This window comes from Esox lucius, chromosome 5 (assembly GCF_011004845.1).
Source record: "Esox lucius isolate fEsoLuc1 chromosome 5, fEsoLuc1.pri, whole genome shotgun sequence".
Classification (NCBI taxonomy): Eukaryota; Metazoa; Chordata; class Actinopteri; order Esociformes; family Esocidae; genus Esox; species Esox lucius.
This window is the reverse complement of record NC_047573.1, coordinates 32,284,524-32,303,772: the sequence shown is the minus strand read 5'-3', so window position 1 is coordinate 32,303,772 and position 19,249 is coordinate 32,284,524. Positions and strand designations below refer to the sequence as shown.

Genomic DNA, 19,249 nt, shown 5'->3' with positions numbered 1-19,249 from the left:
TTCCTGTTATTTGGAACTGTTCATAATTCCCTCCACCCTGACTAAGGCCGTTGTTCCAGCTGAAGAAAAACATCCCCAAAGCATGATGCTGCCACCACCATGCTTCACTGTGCCTATGGTGTTCTTTGGGTGATGTGCAATGTTGTTTTTTGGCCAAACATACCTTTTGGAATTATGTCCAAAAAGTGAAACCATGGTTACATCAGACCATAACACATTTTCCCACATTCTTGTGGGGGACTTGATGTTTGTTTTTGCAAACTTCAGCTGGGCTTTGATGGTTTTCCTTGTATAAAAAAAAAGGCTTCCGTCTTGCCACACTACCCCATAGCCCATTTGTATGAAGAATACAGGGGATTGCTGTCGCATGTAGCACACAGCCAGTACTTGCCAGAAATTCCTGCAGTTCCTTTAATGTTGCTATAGGCCTCTTGGAAGCCTCCCTGACCAGTTTTCTTCTCGTCTATTCATCAATTTTGGAGGGATGTCCAGTTTTTGGTAATGTCTCTGTTGTGCCATATTTTCTCCACTTGATGATGACTGTCTTCACTGTGTTCCATGGTATATCTAGTGCTTTGGAAATGTTGTACCCTTCTCCTGACTGATATCTTTCAACAATGAGATCCCTCTGATGCTTTGGAAGCTCTCTGTGGACCATGGCTTTTGCTTTGAGATGCAACAAAGAAAATGTCAGGAAAATCCTACTAGAATAGTTGAAATGTATTTGTGATTAATCAGAGTGACTTTAAATGATGGCAGAATGACTTCTATTTAACATGAGTTTGAATGTGATTGGTTAATTCTGAACACATCTCCAGTTATAAGAGGGTGAGCACACTTGTGCAACCAGGTTATTGTAAGGTTTTAATTTTTTCTCTCAAAGATTTCAGTTTGTCTTTTTTTTATTGAATTGTTCACTTTATAGGTCACATTAAAAGTGAAAAAGTTCTGACATGATTTATTTTTGTCACAAAAACCTGGCATTTTAGACTTTTTATATCCACTGTATTTAAATCTCTGGTACTCATCTTTTTTATAAACCTGCATGGTATTTTAGAGGGGAAGTTGATGGTAAATTTGAGTAGATATTTAGGGTGTGTTCAAACATACAAAATCTCTGAAGGTTTTTGTGGCATCTGAAAAGATCATAGCACTAAGCTGACATGAAACTATGCCAGTCAAGAGCAGTACACAAACACGAACAAATATAGCTTTGATAAAAACATCAGACTTATCAAAGACATCAGCCTCTTTTTTCTGTCTGCTAAATAACACAACATGTACAGGGATCAGACAGTGCCTTGGGGTGCCACAAAGGGACGTGCAAATTGACTCTGCATCTCCCAGGGTGGATAGACAGAATGTCAGATATGGTTTTTGCCCTGTACATACTCATTTTGGCGGGTCAGATGCCTACAGGATACTATGCTGTTGGTTGAGCAGTGTTATAAGCACAACTGCTTGGCGAGATGTGAATTGGAGGACATTTCTTGAGCTTTGACTCTCCTGAACATTTTAGCAGTTATATGAGCAATACTGTATATTACAAAGACATTTAAATAATAATCCAGAATGCCCCTTGGGCCATCGAAGAGTCTGTTGCACAAAAGGAGATCACGGAAGAGCACAAAATACTCCTTTTAGACTTGGTCTCCCTTCATCTGCAGAGATAACACTCTGCCTTCCAACAGCTACCCCCAAAGGCCGGTCCATGACTGTTCAATAGACTCCCTTTATAAGGACTTCCTATAAAGCCTTGATTTAACCCAGGGAGGAGGCATAAGGATATAGGAATCTGCGGTGACGCAGATCATGGGGTATTCACAGTTTGGAGCACTGAGATGGCCACAGGGCAACATGATATAAAAGCAATTCAGAGCCACTGGTGATCATGACCTTTCAAGTGGCCTCAGGAGTCAGAGAGGGCAGTCTTTGTGGTCTTTGTATGAGATGAGTATATGTGGACACTGAGACGGGTAGGGACTGGCATTTACATCTCTAGCCCAATAATTTCTGTACCGTGGTGAGCCAGAGATAGTAGTTGACAGAGTCATAGGTCTGTAATTGGTGCAGGGTCAGAGCTAGCGCTGTGCTGGCGGTTTTAATACAATACGTATCATTGACTGACAATACAGTACAATGGCTTCGACTCATCTCTTAAATGTCAAGAAAAGGATGTGCTACAAGAACAGTGGGTTGGTGCGTCTGTGTGTTGGTCTTTGATTGGGTTTTTCACTACTGGTTCAGTCTTTTACTATGAGTTCCCTATATTACAATGCTTCTGGGTAGAACAGTAGCAGACGTGCAGCAGTGTTAGTGGTCCCGTGTAGGTCACTCGGTAAGCGTATTTTGCATGCAACGCCTGGGTTTTTGGGCTACCATGATGTTTTTTCCAACCTGTAATGCTGTAGCGACTGAGCACCAGTAATGATGGTGCTCACAATCTCTCCTACCTTGGCAGACGGTGTCTTTGGAGGGGTTGCAGGCCTGGATCTCCAACTCGCCGTCCTCGTCACAGATGGAGCAGGGCAGGCAGGGCTCCCGTGAACTCTCCTGGTCCGAAAATGTATCCCTGGTGCACTCCTCGCAGACTGTGTCGCGTTCGTGCTCACAGCCAATCAACATGCCCTGGCCCACGGGGCACTTGGTGCAGCTCTCGCATCGATTGGAGATATCATTGAGGTAGTAGCCGTAGTCACAGATGCAGACAGCGTCGTTGGAGTCGGTGCAGGGTGACTGCATGCGGAGAAGACCCACGCAGCGAGTGCATGGCTGGCAAGTCTCAGTGTGGCTAAAGTTTTCTGAGAACGTCTCACCTTGAAGAAAATGAAGAATAGAGTTCAAAATATAAATAAGATAAAAAAGATATAGTTCAAAACATACATACAACTTTTTCTAAATGTTTTTTTTTTTTTCAGAAATCATTGTTTGGAGCAATCTGCATGTTTTTCTAAATCCCTCCTAAGTCTGAACATCTTCTAAGTGGGATTTCTGGAAAAACTTAATTTAGATGTCGGGGAGACTGTAGGACATTACTAAGGCATACAAACTGGAGATGCAGTGGTTAGTGGGACAATTCCCAGGTGCTGTGCCCTTTGAGGCAATTGCTCCTATCTAACTGAAGTGGGTGGACGTGCAGCTGCACAAATGGAAATCTGTTTTACTAAAATAAATAATCCTAATTGTTTTAATAAAAATGAAATGTTGTAGGGTATGAGGTCTATTCAGAAGGTTCGAGCGACTGTATATGGCATTATGAATCTATATCTTTTTAAAGGAAGGAGTTCTATGCAAAATACATCAATATTGCATGTTTCTCAGGGATGTATTTGTACTGGATAAAGTACTGGGAAGCACTAAATAATGCACACCAATTTGTCGGAACAGTTCTGATATGATTGTTCTTCTTGTGTCTGAGTGTGTGGGTTTGTGTGCATGCATGTGTGTGTGTCTGTGTTTGTAGGGGTGTAGACAAAGAACAGTTCTGCGTTGGTCTGTGTGCTCAACTTCCCTTGGAATATCAAATTTTGTTTTTACATCATTGGCACCACCAACCAGAATTCCAGAGAAAGGCAGTGTGCTAAAGAATGATAATGACAAATTGGGAGTAAGAGATGACACTGGCCACAAAAACTGTCATTTTCCTTATAGTGTGAAGATTACATTTTACAAGAAAATAACTTATCATGATATACTTTGAGTTTGTGTGATCTTTCTTAAGAATACAATACCTCACTCTCTGTCTCTTAATTGCTCTACAAGCAACTGGAGTGACCATCCTTTATTGTCTTATGTTTCAACAGATAAATAATGTACAGTGTTAAGACATCTTTGAGTCTACAGTGAGGCTGTCTACTGTATTTGGGCCGTGTTGGTGCATGCGTGTGTGCGGGTGTGCCTGCCAGTAGACGTGTCTGTTCAGCCTCTCAGTGACCTCCCCTACCCCCAACCCTCTCGCCCCATCAGTGCTTTCAAACCTATTATCATAATGTCACACATCAATAATTCAAGTAGTCAATACATTAATAAAGCTTGCCTGCAGCTGAGCTGGAGTGGAGAGAGCACAGGTTGCTTTTGCCTGACTCAGCATTATATGAATATAACAGTGGTACTTTAGCCTGGAGCCTGGAGATTCATCCCATTTCTTTGTTTTGAACTCCCATAAAATAACTCATGGCTTTGACCAGCCTGTGAAAGCTGAGCATGGTGTATGTGTGTGTCGGCATGAAGTGTTTTCAAGCATAAAGTAAGTGTGCGTGTGTGTGTGTGTGTTTGTGTGTCTGCATGATTATGTCTGGGAAGATTTGTGACTCTTCTTGAAGTATTCACACAGCTGTCTTAGCTGAGTTGTATCTTATATTGTAACGTTTCATCCCAAATCATTCCTATGCATGTTTCTGTTGGCGCTGAGCAGCACTGTTCTATCCAAGACTTGGAATGGAAGAATGATATGTGGCTTTCTTCTGAAGTACATAGCTGCAGGACATATGTTTGGAGTGATAAACTACTACATAAAAAAAAATCCTCATCATAAAAAATACATTACTGACTTTGTGTAGTGACATGCAGTTCAGCAGAGAAATGTTGGGTATTTCCACACATTAAGTCAATGTAGACGTAACATTGACATGTCAAGGCTCAGTGTCCTGGTAATAAAATGTTTATGACCCGATACTGTTCTGGGACTTACTGATAGAGAAACCCTCCGCTACCAAATATAGTAAATGTTCCAGTGATGAAGATGAAAAATTGTCTACTGAATGGTGCGGGCAGATGTGCTTGTAGCGTCTCAAGATTAATACTAACGGAGCTATGGTTTGCTTCCACATATTGGGGGTGGTTGAGCAAAAAAGGGTTTGGATCCACAAAGAGATTAGTCTTCTCTTTACAGCAATAGGCATTTGCTTCCCAAACAGTTTTCCACAGGATTGTATTTTGAAATATGCAAAACAGCTGCCGCCAACCATATAAATATGGTTAATTGCAGTTCCCATTCAAGTCAGAGTTCAAATCCTTCAATGAATTCCTACATATGGCTACAACACACCAAGCTACATAGTATTCAGTGCAATTGGGGTCTTAACTGAAGGCATATGTGGGTGAAAAAAACATAATCCTCAGCTATTTTGTTCAAGCAGATTTTATGCAGTCTGGTATATTTTGAATGGTTTTTGAATGGTTTTTAAATGGTTTTGACAGAAAAAAACAACTGTTCTGAGGCCAGTCTTCTTTGTTTGGGCTCATTATGCTGAACTTTAGGCTTTGTGGGCAAGAAAACGATCCTTGATCCATATGGGCCTTTGGGGAGAGTTCCTACCAAGAGCAAGGGCTAAATATGTCAGAGGAAAGGGAATGCTTTGAGTCTTCTGTGAGTGGCAGGTGGAGGAACGAATGGATTTTAGAGTGGTGATGAAAGTGTTCCCCTTAAGCCTACAATCAGTTTATCCCATCTAATTCAACTTGATCATTATTAAGTTAAATATTGTCTTGGGTGCCACACTGTGCCCCAAACCCCTTATAGTTCTTGGTTTTGTTCATATAAAACAGTTGTTTAACATGGGATTTGTCCTGGCATTTGCAAGACCTTTGTGCTACATTCAAAACACATTTTCTGCACAATGATTTTTTTGTATTCATCAACAAGGTAAAAACTGTGGTAGGATTGGCATAGGTGAATATCGTAGCCAATTCCAACATTGGTGCCAAGTTATTCTAATATTAATAAAAATATATCATAGGCATTTTCTGCAATCAAAGTGCAAAAAAAACAGAAGGAAAATCCATGTGTAGCACATTAAATTAATACTCATTTCTCTGTACTAGTACTGAAAAGGTTATTGTGTGTGATTAATTTAAAGTGGTTTACTGCATTATTTTATTGAGCCTTGGAAATATTTCTACATTCTTTCGCTGTCATCTCATAGCTAACTCATGCCACAGTGAGGGTGGAAGCAGTAAATTGTGTAATACATTAGGAGTATCAAGTTGATGACATGACAACTTAAACAGAGTATGTCAATTGATGTGTTTTGCATCCATCAACTTTTTTGTGTCTGTTCCAGTTACCTTGAGGACGTATAAGGGAGTTGTATCTGTTGGCATATAAGGGTTGCCATAAGGGTTGCCATTTAAGCTGCAGCCCAAGCTTTAAATACAGTGAATATATGCTTTCGAAATATTCTGCTAGATTGTTTTGTGTTTTTCTTTGCCTTACAATAAAGCACAATGTTCAGATAATTAATAGTTTTTTTAAACAGACAATTGTTTATTTAGGGGCACATTTGACCAAATTCTAAAATTGCAATTACTTGCGATTAACTACAGAAGATCATACAATTATTTGTAAAATAATTATTTTCATTGCTTGACTAGCAGATACATATTTATAGTATATAGTATCATGTCTGTCTGATACAAGTCTAACGTTAGATGAATATAAACAAATATGGTTTGAATTGCAACATTTAATAAATGAGCAAGTGTCAGACATTTATATGATTTAATCATTAATCTGATAGGCATCAAATTTATTTACATTATTTTTCCCGGACAGATTGAGTGACCAAGCGACCATTGTTAAATTGCGTAGTGTTTGGAGACGAAGTCTGCAACACAGGAGATCGAGTATCGAAACCGGCCAGGGACAAAACAAATTAGGATTAGTTGAGAATAAACTAAAACATCACTGCCTACAAGCCCTCTGTAGGTGCATATAGTAAAACAAAAAGTAAAACAGTTTGTGGTTAAGTTGAAATTGGAAGAGATGCAACGGATATGTCTAACATGATAAATCTCTTGAACTCTTGGACTGTGTGTCTTGCAATGCTGCTCTCTCACTTAGGAAGAGCATGTTAGAGTGAAGGCAATGAAACATATTGCTATCTCTCAATAAATGTACTTGATAGAACTTTGTGAAGAAATACACTGCACAAAAAACATTAAGGGAACACAATAAAAAATTGGGTCTTGATGAAGGAAATTAATAAAATATCAATATCTTGAATGTACATTGTGTAATTCGTTGAGAACAAAATGACGTACAATGGTCAATGGAAATCAAAATCACCAACCGATTGAGGGCTGGATTCAAACCGAAAATCTAAGTAAACTATTAAAATCACAGGCTGTTCCAACTCATAATGTGACTCAGTAGTGTGTATGGCCCCCATGAGCCTGTATGCACTTCTGAACAATGTCTGGGTATGCTCCTGATGAGAAGGTGGATGGTGTCCTGGGGGATCTCCTCCCAGACCTGAATCAAAGCATCAGTGAGCCCCTGGACAGTCTGTGGTGTTATCTGGTGGCATTGGATACACGATACATAAAGTCCCAGAGGTTTTCAATTGGATTCAGGTCGGGGGAAACGTGAGGGCCAGTCAAAGGCATCAACGCCTTCATCAACCAGGAACTGCCTACACACACTGGCCACATGAGGCCGTGCATTATTCTGTACCAAGAGGAACCCAGGACCCACTGCACCAGTGTAAAAACTGACGATGGGTCTGAGGATTTCATCCCAGTACCTAACAGCAGTCAGGGTACCGTTGGCTAGATCTGTGCAATCCTCCAAGGATATGCCTCCCAGACCATCACTGACCCACTGCCAAACCCATCTTGCTGGTTGTTATTGCTGGCAGCATAATGTTCACCAGGGCGTTTCCAGACTCTTTCACGTCTGTCACATGTGTTCAGTGTGAATCTGCTCTTACCTGCACCAGTGGCAGACCTGCCAATTCTGGTGTTCTCTGGTGAATGCCAGTCGAGCTGCACTATGCTGGACTGTGAGCACAAGTGGGTGAGAATGACCGGCCATCATGCCACCTTCATGAAGTCTGTTTCTGACAGTTTGGTCAGAAACATGCACACCAATAGCCTGCTGGAGGTCATTGTGTAGGGCTCTGGCAGTGCTCCTCCTGTTCCTCCTCACACAAAGAAGCAGATACCGGTCCTGCTGGATTGATGCCCTGCTATGGCCCTGACCAGTTCTCCTCTTGTAACCTGACCAGTTCTCCTCTCATTTCCTGGTATCTCCTCCATGCTCTTGAGACTATACTGGCAGACACAGCAAAGCTTCTTGCGACGGCACATATGGATGTGCCGTCCTGGAGGAGCTGGACTACCTGTGCAACCTGAATGGGCTGCATGTACCGCCTCATGCTACCAGTACTGACAAGGACACTAGCAAAACGCAAAACTAGAGAAGAATCAGTCAAGAAGGATGAGGAGAGAGCAATTGTCTCTGGCCACCACCTGCAAAACCATTCCCTTTTTGGGGGTTGTCTTGTTGTTGCCTCTCCAGTGAACCTGTTGTTACTTTCATTTCCACCAAAACAGGTGACATTGATTCACAATCACTTATTCTTCCTAACAGGACAGATTGATATCTCAGAAGTTGAATTGACTTGGTGTTATACTGTGATGATTGTGTTCCCTTAATTATTTTGAGCAGTATACATTACGCCAAAAAGGAACAAAAAATATATTATGTTGATTGACAAACAAAAAGCATACATATTTTTCACCATCTTAGAGTTGTATACAGACCATTAGTTATTTTGTTTCTGTTCCTCTTCTGTCTATCTTTAAGTTAAACTGTTTTAATAGGACAAGTGAATATAGTTACCTGAAACCAAATCATTACAAATCTTGAAAATAACTAGTTGACTGTAGACATTGTTTTCATTATAAATACTGTGTAGCTTTTGCTAGCCATCTGCGGTAATTGGTTTGTAATGTAGCGTAATGCAACGTTAAATGTACATTTTTGATATGCAAATGGCGTTCCATACACCAGGTTGGGGATTAGCGCATGAACAGAGTATTGGTCACTTCTCACAACAAAGCTGGCATTGGCCCATAAATAGCTGCTCTTCAATCACCTTCCCTTGTTCCCCACAATCACTTTTACTTGTGCCAAAATTAGGTTTGCCTTGTTTTTCTTTCTTGTTTAATTTTTTGTATTTGTCCTAAGCATGTGCGGTCCTGTGATTATTTCGAATTTATCCAGAACTCAATGCCTTTCAAGTCAGTACAGGCACAACACACTTAAATTTGAAACTGGCAGTAGATGAAACTACATTACTTTGTGGCTGTTTGGAGTTAAACCACAACATCCTACCATAGCTACAACATTAGCATGCAGGCCAACTGTTACAAAGTAGCAAGTTACATGCCAGCTGAGAGTCAGAGACATGCTGACTGTGGAAAACAGTCCCTTAACTTTGTCACAGACCTGAAAGCAGCCAATGATACATAATACATTTCAGACTTCATGTGGAACCAGATAAGAAAACAACAAGCAAGAAGTTTAAAATAAAACATTTTGTTTTTATTGGAAATGAGTGGTGTTAACTGAAATGTGTTAACTTTATATGTCCTAAAAACACTTCAGACGATGAACTGGAGAAGCTCTCATTGCTGGGCTGTATTTCGAACCCTACTCCATTAGTTAGGGCCCAGACAGTTCTGGTCCCAAATAGTGCACTGTTGGAAATAAGGTGCCATTTGACACTCAATATGTCATGTTATTTCTCTGAAAAAACTACACAACCACTTGAAATAGCCAAACTCACATCATGAGTTGCATTTACAGACTGAACTGTAGTGTACAGTGTAGACTAATATGTTCCCTATCATTAAAGCCTCTCAACACTCTCACGACCCTGTCTGGGGACTTTCTGCCCTGTAGATGGTACAGAATATCTTTGACTCCCACACACATAGAGATACCGACTAATACATACACACAAGCTCACACATACTGGCTGGAGTATCGCTGACTTGACAGGACAGCTCATCAATCGTGGGATTCACACACACTAGCGGCCAGAGAGGAATCTGGGAACTCTGGAACTGGACTGTAACCCGAGCCTCTGCAGCACAACTGCAGCTCAACTGCAGCTCAACTCGGAATTGAACTGAAACGTGTTTGACATGCAACATTTCAGGGGAAAAGTACATCCTTCCTCAATACCAGTTACACTGTAGCTCACAATGCACATTTCTGTTTCTGATTAAATTCCTTGGTTTTAATTATATTTCTGTTAAAAGGGAATACCAGAAAATATTGAAAATGTGTTTTCAAAATGTGTTTGTGGTCAAACTATGCTTGATATTATTAAACAATAATGTTGTGTGTTTTTGTCATCTCAGGCGCTCCGTGTTTTGATAAAGTACCTCCTCTGCAATTTAAATTATGAATGAGGCTGTCTCTCATTAGTAGATCTGCTCATACATACTATATTGCTCAGATGCGCAGCAATCCCATTGGGGTGCTATATTCTGTCTTGGGAGAGATTATGCATGGTCAGATTATAAAACTGCAACTCAAATAACATGACAAGTGACAATCATTTGGGCTTCAATCAGAAGACAGAATGTTACTTTGTAGATTTCTTGCTATTCCACAAATTCTAACAAATGCTTTAGTAGGATTGGAGTATGTCCTTTCAAAGTAAACCTTACTTGCTATATCAGTGAGATGGGTGCAATTTAGATTGACAGTCCAACCATAAAGTAAGGAATCTTTTATAACCATGACACGTTCTTGTATTTTACAATGTACTTTTAAATATGGGATCATCCTACATGGGAGATGATTGTTGATGTAAAAAAAAAGTTATCCAAAGGTTCTTCTCTGAGGATCCCAGGTAAAACTATCATCAGGTCCACCCATGCTGCCAGATGGGCTCTCTTCTCCACTGGGATGCCCTCTCTCCAAAGTCATTTGGGGACAGGGTCACTGGCATAGTGATGTTTCTCCATTGCTGTCCTTGTGCAATTGAAATGAACTCTGTGGGCGATACTCCGCTCTCTTTCAGGATGGTTCTGGTTGGTTGATTTTCCTTTGGATGATGCTTGGCGTTGTGGGTGGATTGACTTCCTGTCTGTTGGGCCCTGTCCAGAATTACCCTCGGTTAGGGCCACAGTGTCACTGTACTCCCCTGTCTCAGCCCCAAGGTTTCATTCTGCTATATTATTGTGCCGGGGGTGTAGGGTCAGTTTTCCTTCTCTATTGTAAATCCTTGTTAATCTAAGGAATGGGCTCTCGAAATGTTCCTTGTTTCCTTCTCGGTTTAAACTTGTGGACATGAGGTCTTGGATCATACCTCTGGAGTACAGGCTCGAAAGACTCATAGCTGTCCCTGTCCAAAGCTCTCCTGGTTGTGTTGCAGATCAAGACGACACCTGACGATTCCAGCTGCCACTCTGCTGCCCCCCCCCCCCAGGTTTGTCCCTGTCCTTGCCCATCTGGTCATGCTTCTGACATGAATTATGTTTTATAGACTCCGGACACAGCCCACTCGCATTTATTAATTACTACAACTAGTACTCTTAAAATGTTCACCCGACAGAGCCAGAAGAGGACTGGGCACCCACTGACTCTGGTTCCTCTCTAGGTTTTTGACCCTTTTAGGACAGTTTTTCCTAGCCACTGTGCATTAGAACTGTTGTTGCTTGCGCCTTGGTGTTTCAGGCTGGATGTTTTGTAAAACCACTTTGTGATAACTGCTGATGTATTTATTTATAACTGCTTTATAAATAAATTTGACTAATTGATTGATTGGTAAAGAATCTTTCAAGTGAATGGATGGTTCTTGAGGTGACAGCAATGGTTCTTTATGAGATAAATCATATCCCGAATCATTGATTTATGAAAACATATACAGCTCTGGAAACAATTAAGAGACCACTGCACCTTTTTCTTTCCTTTCCAAAGAATTTCTAAAGGAAAGTTTTGAGTGAGGAACAGAAGCGCTCAGTTTGCAGTGGTCTAAATTTGAACCCTTCTCTTCCAAATTCAAAACCTTCCTTTTCGACTTTTTGGGAAAGGAAACAAAAAGTGCAGTGGTCTCCTAAATTTTTCCAGAGCTGCACAATCAACAGAGATGGATTGATAATTTCTAGCGGTTGTTTATATGAGTTCAGTTCCTGCTTTGACCATTAGTTGATTCCTTTTTATATTCTTTAGTTGTAATCAATGCCAAACTTGTGAATAAATAATGAATAAAGTCTGAATGAAAAACAATTACACAGATGGAGAAGCTCTGAATTTCAATGGAATATCTGCATAGCTGTGCAGAGGCCCATTATCAGCAACCATCACTCCTGTGTTCCAATGGCACATTGTGTTTGGTAATCCAGGTTTATCATGTAAAAGGCTAATTGATCCTTTTGCGATTAAGTTAGCACAGATGGAATCTGTTGTGCTTATTAAAGAAGGAGTCCTTTTGACTAGTTGAGTACCTTCAGCATCAGCATTTGTGGATTTAATTACAGGCACAAACTGTCCAGGAATAAAGAACTTTCTTCTGAATCTTTTCATTCTATTCCTGTTCTGAGAAATTAAGTTATTCCATGTGAGAGGCAACAGTAGACAAGCCTTCTAGGTAGAGTTGTGAAGAAAACGACAAATCTCAGACTTGCCAATATAAAGAAAAGATTAAAATGAGCAAAAGAACACAAACACTGGACAGAAAGATTTGAAATAAGGCCAGCATCTTATCTGCTAAATCATGACTCCTTACAGAGTCCATTAAAACTGCTATCACTTAACAGAGCGGAAACTTGCTTTGGCACTCATTCTTATATTTTCACTCCAAAGTATGTTGTGAATAGTATTTATTTCTCAATGTGGGGAGAAATTAATCCAAGACTAATAGTTGGTCATCATCAAAAAGATCAAGTGTCTGAATCCTCTCGGGCCAAATACGTGTTATTCTAATGTAAAAACAGTTTATAACTGATATTATTGCAATCTAAAAACAATTCATAAATGTTTGCCAATACTTTTCTCATGTTATATGGACAACAAGACAGGGGGGTGTTGCTGTGATGTGGTTATAACCATTCTGTACGCCACATTACATTGTAATGATTGTCCAGACATTTATGGCTAAATGTTGTTTAATCGGTAAATCCCAATGAATACTCATTAAAGTGTAGGGTCATTAAACACATTTTCTGTGAATTCTGTTCATACGTGTTTGCAAGTCTGCATGCATTCACACCATGAACAAATTTGAATATGTGTGTTTCTTTAAGGGTTTGTGTGTGTGGGAGTGGGAGTGTGGGGTGGGTTGGGTGGGGGGGTGTCAAGGACTGTGAGTATCAGGGTGTGTACAAATGCCTTATCATAATTTAAAGCGGTTGTCCATGCAAAAACACACATTTCTATGAAAAGGATTGTTAATAAATAATGCAATTACATAATAACAATAAATGTTTGTATATAATGCTAATATCATGTTTGTAATGTGTCTTTTTTGCATTTTTGCAGTTATAACCATTTAGCAACCTACAAGTGAAATGTACTGAATACATCTGTTAAGACTTATGTCAGCTACAAAACACATACTGCAGACATTCTAGACAGACAGGATGGCTGGCTAGGTAAATTTACCTCAGCGGCTTGGTTGCTAGAAAACATACCTAACATAACAAAGTCAATATAAGCATGTGCGGTGGTTAAATATTGGTGAAGTATTTGTGTATTTGTGAATTATGAAGTTAACTTAAGGGAGGTCACTTTTCTAGCTCAAAACTCTGTTTATCAGGTAGCTGTGGCAACGTAACATGCACATCTGAAAGTAGAGCAGGTTTGCCAGATTCAGATTACATTTTAAATTAAATAACTTAATATCTGCACAAAAAGACAGAAATATTTAATATAGCAGAAGAAATTATATACATTTTGCAGCATACTGGAAAGTATATACAGTGAGGGATTTATTTATATTTTTATCCCCTGCTGATTTTGTCTGTTTGCCCACTGACAAAGAAATTATCAGTCTATAATTTTTATGGTAGGTTTATTTGAAAAGTGAGACAGAATAACAACAACAAAAATCCAGAAAAACGCAGGTCAAAAATGTTAGAAATTGATTTGCATTTTAATGAGTGAAATAAGTATTTGATTGCCTCTCAATCAGACGGATTTCTGGCTCCCAGGTGTCTTTTATACAGGTAACGAGCTGAGATTAGGAGCACACTCTTAAAGAGAGTGCTCCTAATATCAGCTTGTTTCCTGTATAAAAGACACCTGTCCACAGAAGCAATCAATCAGATTCCAAACTCTCCACCATGGCCAAGACCAAAGAGCTGTCCAAGGATGTCAGGGACAAGATTGTAGACCTACACAAGGCTGGAATGGGCTACTAGAACATCGCCAAGCAGCTTGGTGAGAAGGTAACAACAGTTGGTGCGATTATTCGCAAATGGAAGAAACACAAAATAACTGTCTCTCTCGGTCTGAGGCTCCATGCAAGATTTCACCTCGTGGAGTTGCAATGATCATGAGAACGGTGAGGAATCAGCCTAGAACCACACAGGAGGATCTTTAAATGATCTCAAGGCAGCTGGGACCATAGTCACCAAGAAAACAATTAGTAACACACTACGCCGTGAAGGACTGAAATCCTGCAAGGTCACCCTGCTCAAGAAATCACATGTACAGGCCCATCGGAAGTTTGCCAGTGAACATCTGAATGATTCAGAGGAGAACTGGGTGAAAGTGTTGAGGTCAGAATCAAAATCAAGCTCTTTGGCATCAACTCAACTTGCTGTGTTTGGAGGAGGAATGCTGCCTATGACCCCAAGAACACCATCCCCACCGTCAAACATGGAGGCCCCCCACTGTCAAACATTATGCTTTGGGGGTGTTTTTATGCTAAGAGGACAGGACAACTTCACGGCATCGAGGGACGATGGACAGGGCCATGTACCGTCAAATCTTTGGTGAGAACACTGATTTGTCGTGGATGGGTTTTCCAGCATGACAATGACCCAAAACACATGGCCAAGGCAACAAAGGAGTGGCAAACGTACAAAATCAGCAGGGGTCAAATCAATCAATCAAATTTATTTATAACGCCCTTTTTACAACAGCAGTAGTCACAAAGTGCTTTTACAAAAACACAAAAAATGTGTTCCCTCACTGTACCTTTTCAATGACGATATCTGAAAGCGTTAAAATGTGAATATTTTCAACTGACATTCCTGCCCTTCATAATTTTCAACCTGTCTTTGAGATGAAAATGTTATCCAAAATTAAATCTAGGACAAGAAATACATCAAAATAAGGGGAGAATTGCCTGCTGGTGGGTGCCTTTAAAATATGTCCATATATAGTTAACACTAGAGCCGCCAAATGGCTATGCAAATTGGCGTTTTAGTTTGTATTTAAAATAAAAATGACATTTTAAATGCTACACCCTCCTCCTTCCATGACTTTTCATAAATCTTCATATATTAATTACATAGTTTTGTTGTCAGAATTCTAAACTGACAAACAGAAAACTATTTAGAGACAATTCATCAGTTTTTTTACCCTGTTTTCTGACTTAATCTGCCAATAGCCCACGGCATTTAGCGTTGATACCCAAATGGTACCCAGGCACTAATCACCCCTCACTGAATGCGTGAGGTCAACGGATGAGTCTGTGATTCTCACAGATAAATGATCAGAGCCGTAGACCAATTTGAATGGAACTTACAAATTAAATACAAGACTTCCAAGACCATTCAAAAGTGTAATTAGGCAATTATTGAAACATAATACAAATGATATAGGCTACTAATCACACATCACCGTTTTTCAATGGGTGATTCAGATTATTGTGTAGGCTAATTCATCAAATGTTAATCCAAAAAGTAAATCTGCAAACGTATTATGTTAAATAATTATTAACAAAATGAAATACCAAGGATATTGTTTACCAATCACCAATTACCAATTCAACAAAGGTATTACATGTTACTGTTTTTATATAAGGAGAGAAAGAAACACTAAATTGCACGTAAATCCTATAATTTCTCTTAGAATTTTCTCTGCTTATTTTACTGAAGATTAATATTCAAAAAATGTATTAGGCTAAATTATCACGAAATAAAATACCACTGATTCTTTACCACTAGAGCTATGCATTGGCATTGAAATAAACTCAATTTAAACCTGGAGAGACCTGCAAAGACACAACATTCACAGCCTATTCATATTGGACCTAATATTCTTCTAATAACACCTCTCGGTTATTCGATAACTTATTCATGTCACATATAAACAAACCTTATATATCAGTAATCTAGGAGACTAGAGCTATGCAATAGCCCCACTAGAAATCCCCGGGAGAGACCTGTAAAGAAGCGCCATTCACATAGCCTATTCCTATTGGACCTCATCTTTTTTTAATAACTCCTCCAGGTTATTCCGTAATTTATTTATGTCACCTATAGACAATTAATGTCACGTATAGATTGGCTGTGTCATTTTCATTGTGTATATTTTTTAGGGCCTAATAAACAAATGAAAATACTACAGCCTGTGGAAATAATCGTTCTATGTATTCTTTTTTTTGTCGTTTTTTTTTGTATGATAAGACCTTCAATACAAACACATTCTTGTATTTTTTCAAATTCACTAACCATTTAAAACAAAACAAATTCTGTAACTCATTTCTTTTTAGACTATTTAGACTATGCGGAAAAGAATGTGTTCGCTAACAGGGCTGATTCATATGCTAATGACGGGGTTGGGCTGTAGCTGTTACTGTTTGTTTGAAAGGCTTGGCAGTTCTAGTGTTAATTATGGTGGCCATAAGTTTGAATTTGACAGACTGTCAATGTTGCCAGCTAATGTATACAAGAAGATCAGTCAAAATAATGCTGAAAATAATACTGATGTAATTATGTGTTCATTTGTACTGACTGTCAAGGCATTGTGTACAGACGGTCTGTGTAGCTCCACATGGTTTGAGGACTCCTTCCCCTGGCTGGCACTGCTTGCAGCACTCCCCAGTGGTGGTGAACTTTCCTGATTTACAATCTTCCTTATTGGCCAGAGCTCCAACCTGTTAATCAACAAAGAGACAGAAATAAGAATGACTCAGACAACTGGCTACAAAAAACAACCCAAGCAAAAACTGACACATGGAACACAGAACTGATAGTGATAACTCAATGTAGACCCTGTTAAAGCAACAGAAACAGCACACAAAGGCAAAAAAACTCTTTGATCAATATTTGTGTTTTCCTGGTGGTTGCATATGCTAACAGGATTGGAAGCATGTGTGTTCAAAGCAGGCATGTGTGCATGTGGCAATTAGCATGTATGTCTGAATCTTCATACCTTTCAAACATTTAATCCTCCTAACACTGAGAATTCAGCATCATATTACTTTTATGTCTCTAAAGTGAGTCTTTGAAATGAGATACAAATGTGTTTTGACACTGATGCCGATCACAAAATGAAGGGAGGCAAATCTGTCATTCATTCTCTCTCAATCTTTGTTAAGTGAATGTTAGTCTTTAGCCCTGAACTGAATGTAAGATGAAAGATATTAAGATTCTCAATTCATTTGTCAACACTGCTATTATAATAAAATGTGCTCTCAGAAAGTACTCAGATTTGGTGGTGGTTACTTTCTGTACCCACTGTAGATCTGGGCAAGATTAGAAGAAAATTGCTAAGACATTAAAAGTTCCTAGGAGTAACATGAGCTGAATCATTGTAAAATGTAAGAAGTTTGGAATCACCTAGACTCCTAGATCAGAACCACAGAAAAGGGTGGTGACCAAGAACCCAATAGCCACTGTAACTGAGCTTAATGGTTTCTCAGCAGAGATGAAAAAACCCACGAGAAGGACCAACATCTCTGCAGCATTCCATTAGTCAGGCCTTTATGGCCACTCTAGAGTGAAAAACATATGACAAGCCGCCTGCGAGACTTTAAAAGCATGAGGAAAATCTAAAGAGATCAAAATCGAAATATTAGGCCTGAATGCTAAGTGCTGCGTCTGCTTCAAACAAGATACCGCTTATCACTTGGCTAATACTATCCCTATAGTGAAGCATGTTAGTAGGAGTATCATGCCATGGGAATGTTTCTGAGTGCTAGGGATTGAGAGACTTGTCAAGATTGAGAGAAGGATGAACCGAGCAATATATAAAAGTCCTTGAAGATCCAAAGAACATGGGACCTCGGACTGGTGAAAATATTAATCTTCCAGCAGAAAAGCTACTCAAGAACAAAGACTGGACAATGCTGGAGTTGCTTTGGGACAAAGCTTGTGTGTTAAAGAACAGAACTGATCTACAAAATGTAAACAAGTAACACTGAGTTGAGTTTAATAGTATGACCGCAGCCTACCTAGGACATTGGCAAAACTGGATGAATAGATGAGAGAAAAGAGGAAGCTGAAGATAGTCAGCCTCTGGGAAATTTGTGAGTCCTTGATTTTATTTCATTAGACCTTCCCACTTCTCACACTCTGTGTTAGGTCATTCACTCTTTTAGTCAGCAAAAACGTCTCCTTTCCAGCCCATGCCGTTCAAGTGATATGTTACTTTTCAACTCTGTTAACAGTAGATTGGTGGGACACCTTATAAAGGTATAAAGCATATTGTTCAGGCAGTTCTCAGCAGGCTATTCTACTTGTGGACATGAACAATAATAATAATATGTTTAGGAACCAGCTTGTTTTCAGTCAGTTACTGGGTTTGTTGGTGTATTTATTCTAATGAAAAAAAGATTTTATTTGCAAAATAGAGTGTCTAGTGGGCAAATTTAATGTTCCTTATAGTTTTGTTCAATTTGTCAAAACATTTATCAACTTAAAGTTTTCAAAATGCGTTCAAAGACAACATATCAAATGTTGAGACTGATATTTTATTGTTTTGGGAAAAATACATTCAACACGGTTCAAAAAAGTTGTGACAGGGGCATGTTGCATCCACTGTGTTGCATCACCTCTTTTAACAATACTCTGTAAGCATTTGGGAACTGAGGGGACCAATCAGTTCCACCTTGCTGAGCTCACCTGGAGTGGTGTGTAGCTCTGAGTAAATCATGCATTTAGTTACTGGAATGTAACTAAATGCATGATAATGTGGACATTTGTCTACAGTGTTTGGATTTCTCCAGTTCCCCACAAAGGGCAGTATAATCTGATATGCTTTACTGTACTGTATAGGTTATAGATCATTGTAGAAATGTTTGTCTTTGTTGCATGTCTGACAACAACTGACGGCAACGCCCTGTCCATTCGATAATGTTGCATTGATTAAGTAAGACTTTGTCATTGTTCATTGTGTTCAGTGTGTTTACCAATGTAAAGTAATGCTAATTACTATTTGGGGGAGTGTTTTAGATATATCTGATTTTAGAATAAATAGCCATGTCTCCAAAAAGGTATTTGAGTTTGTCACCGTTAAAGAGACCTCCCAACACGTTGTGTTGTAGTCATATTTAGG

General features: G+C 39.4%; 1 protein-coding gene across 1 annotated transcript in view; it reads right to left on the bottom strand.

The window, feature by feature from the left end:
• The window catches only part of ngfrb (nerve growth factor receptor b), a 69,283-nt gene that overhangs the window by 27,283 nt on the left and 22,751 nt on the right, over nucleotides 1-19,249 (bottom strand). Inside the window, exons 2-3 of the mRNA XM_010864812.3 lie at nucleotides 16,706-16,847; nucleotides 2,454-2,816 (exon numbers count right to left, since the gene is read on the bottom strand). Of these exons, the coding sequence (XP_010863114.1) occupies nucleotides 2,454-2,816; nucleotides 16,706-16,847 (505 nt within the window). The remainder of the gene's footprint in view (nucleotides 1-2,453; nucleotides 2,817-16,705; nucleotides 16,848-19,249) is intronic.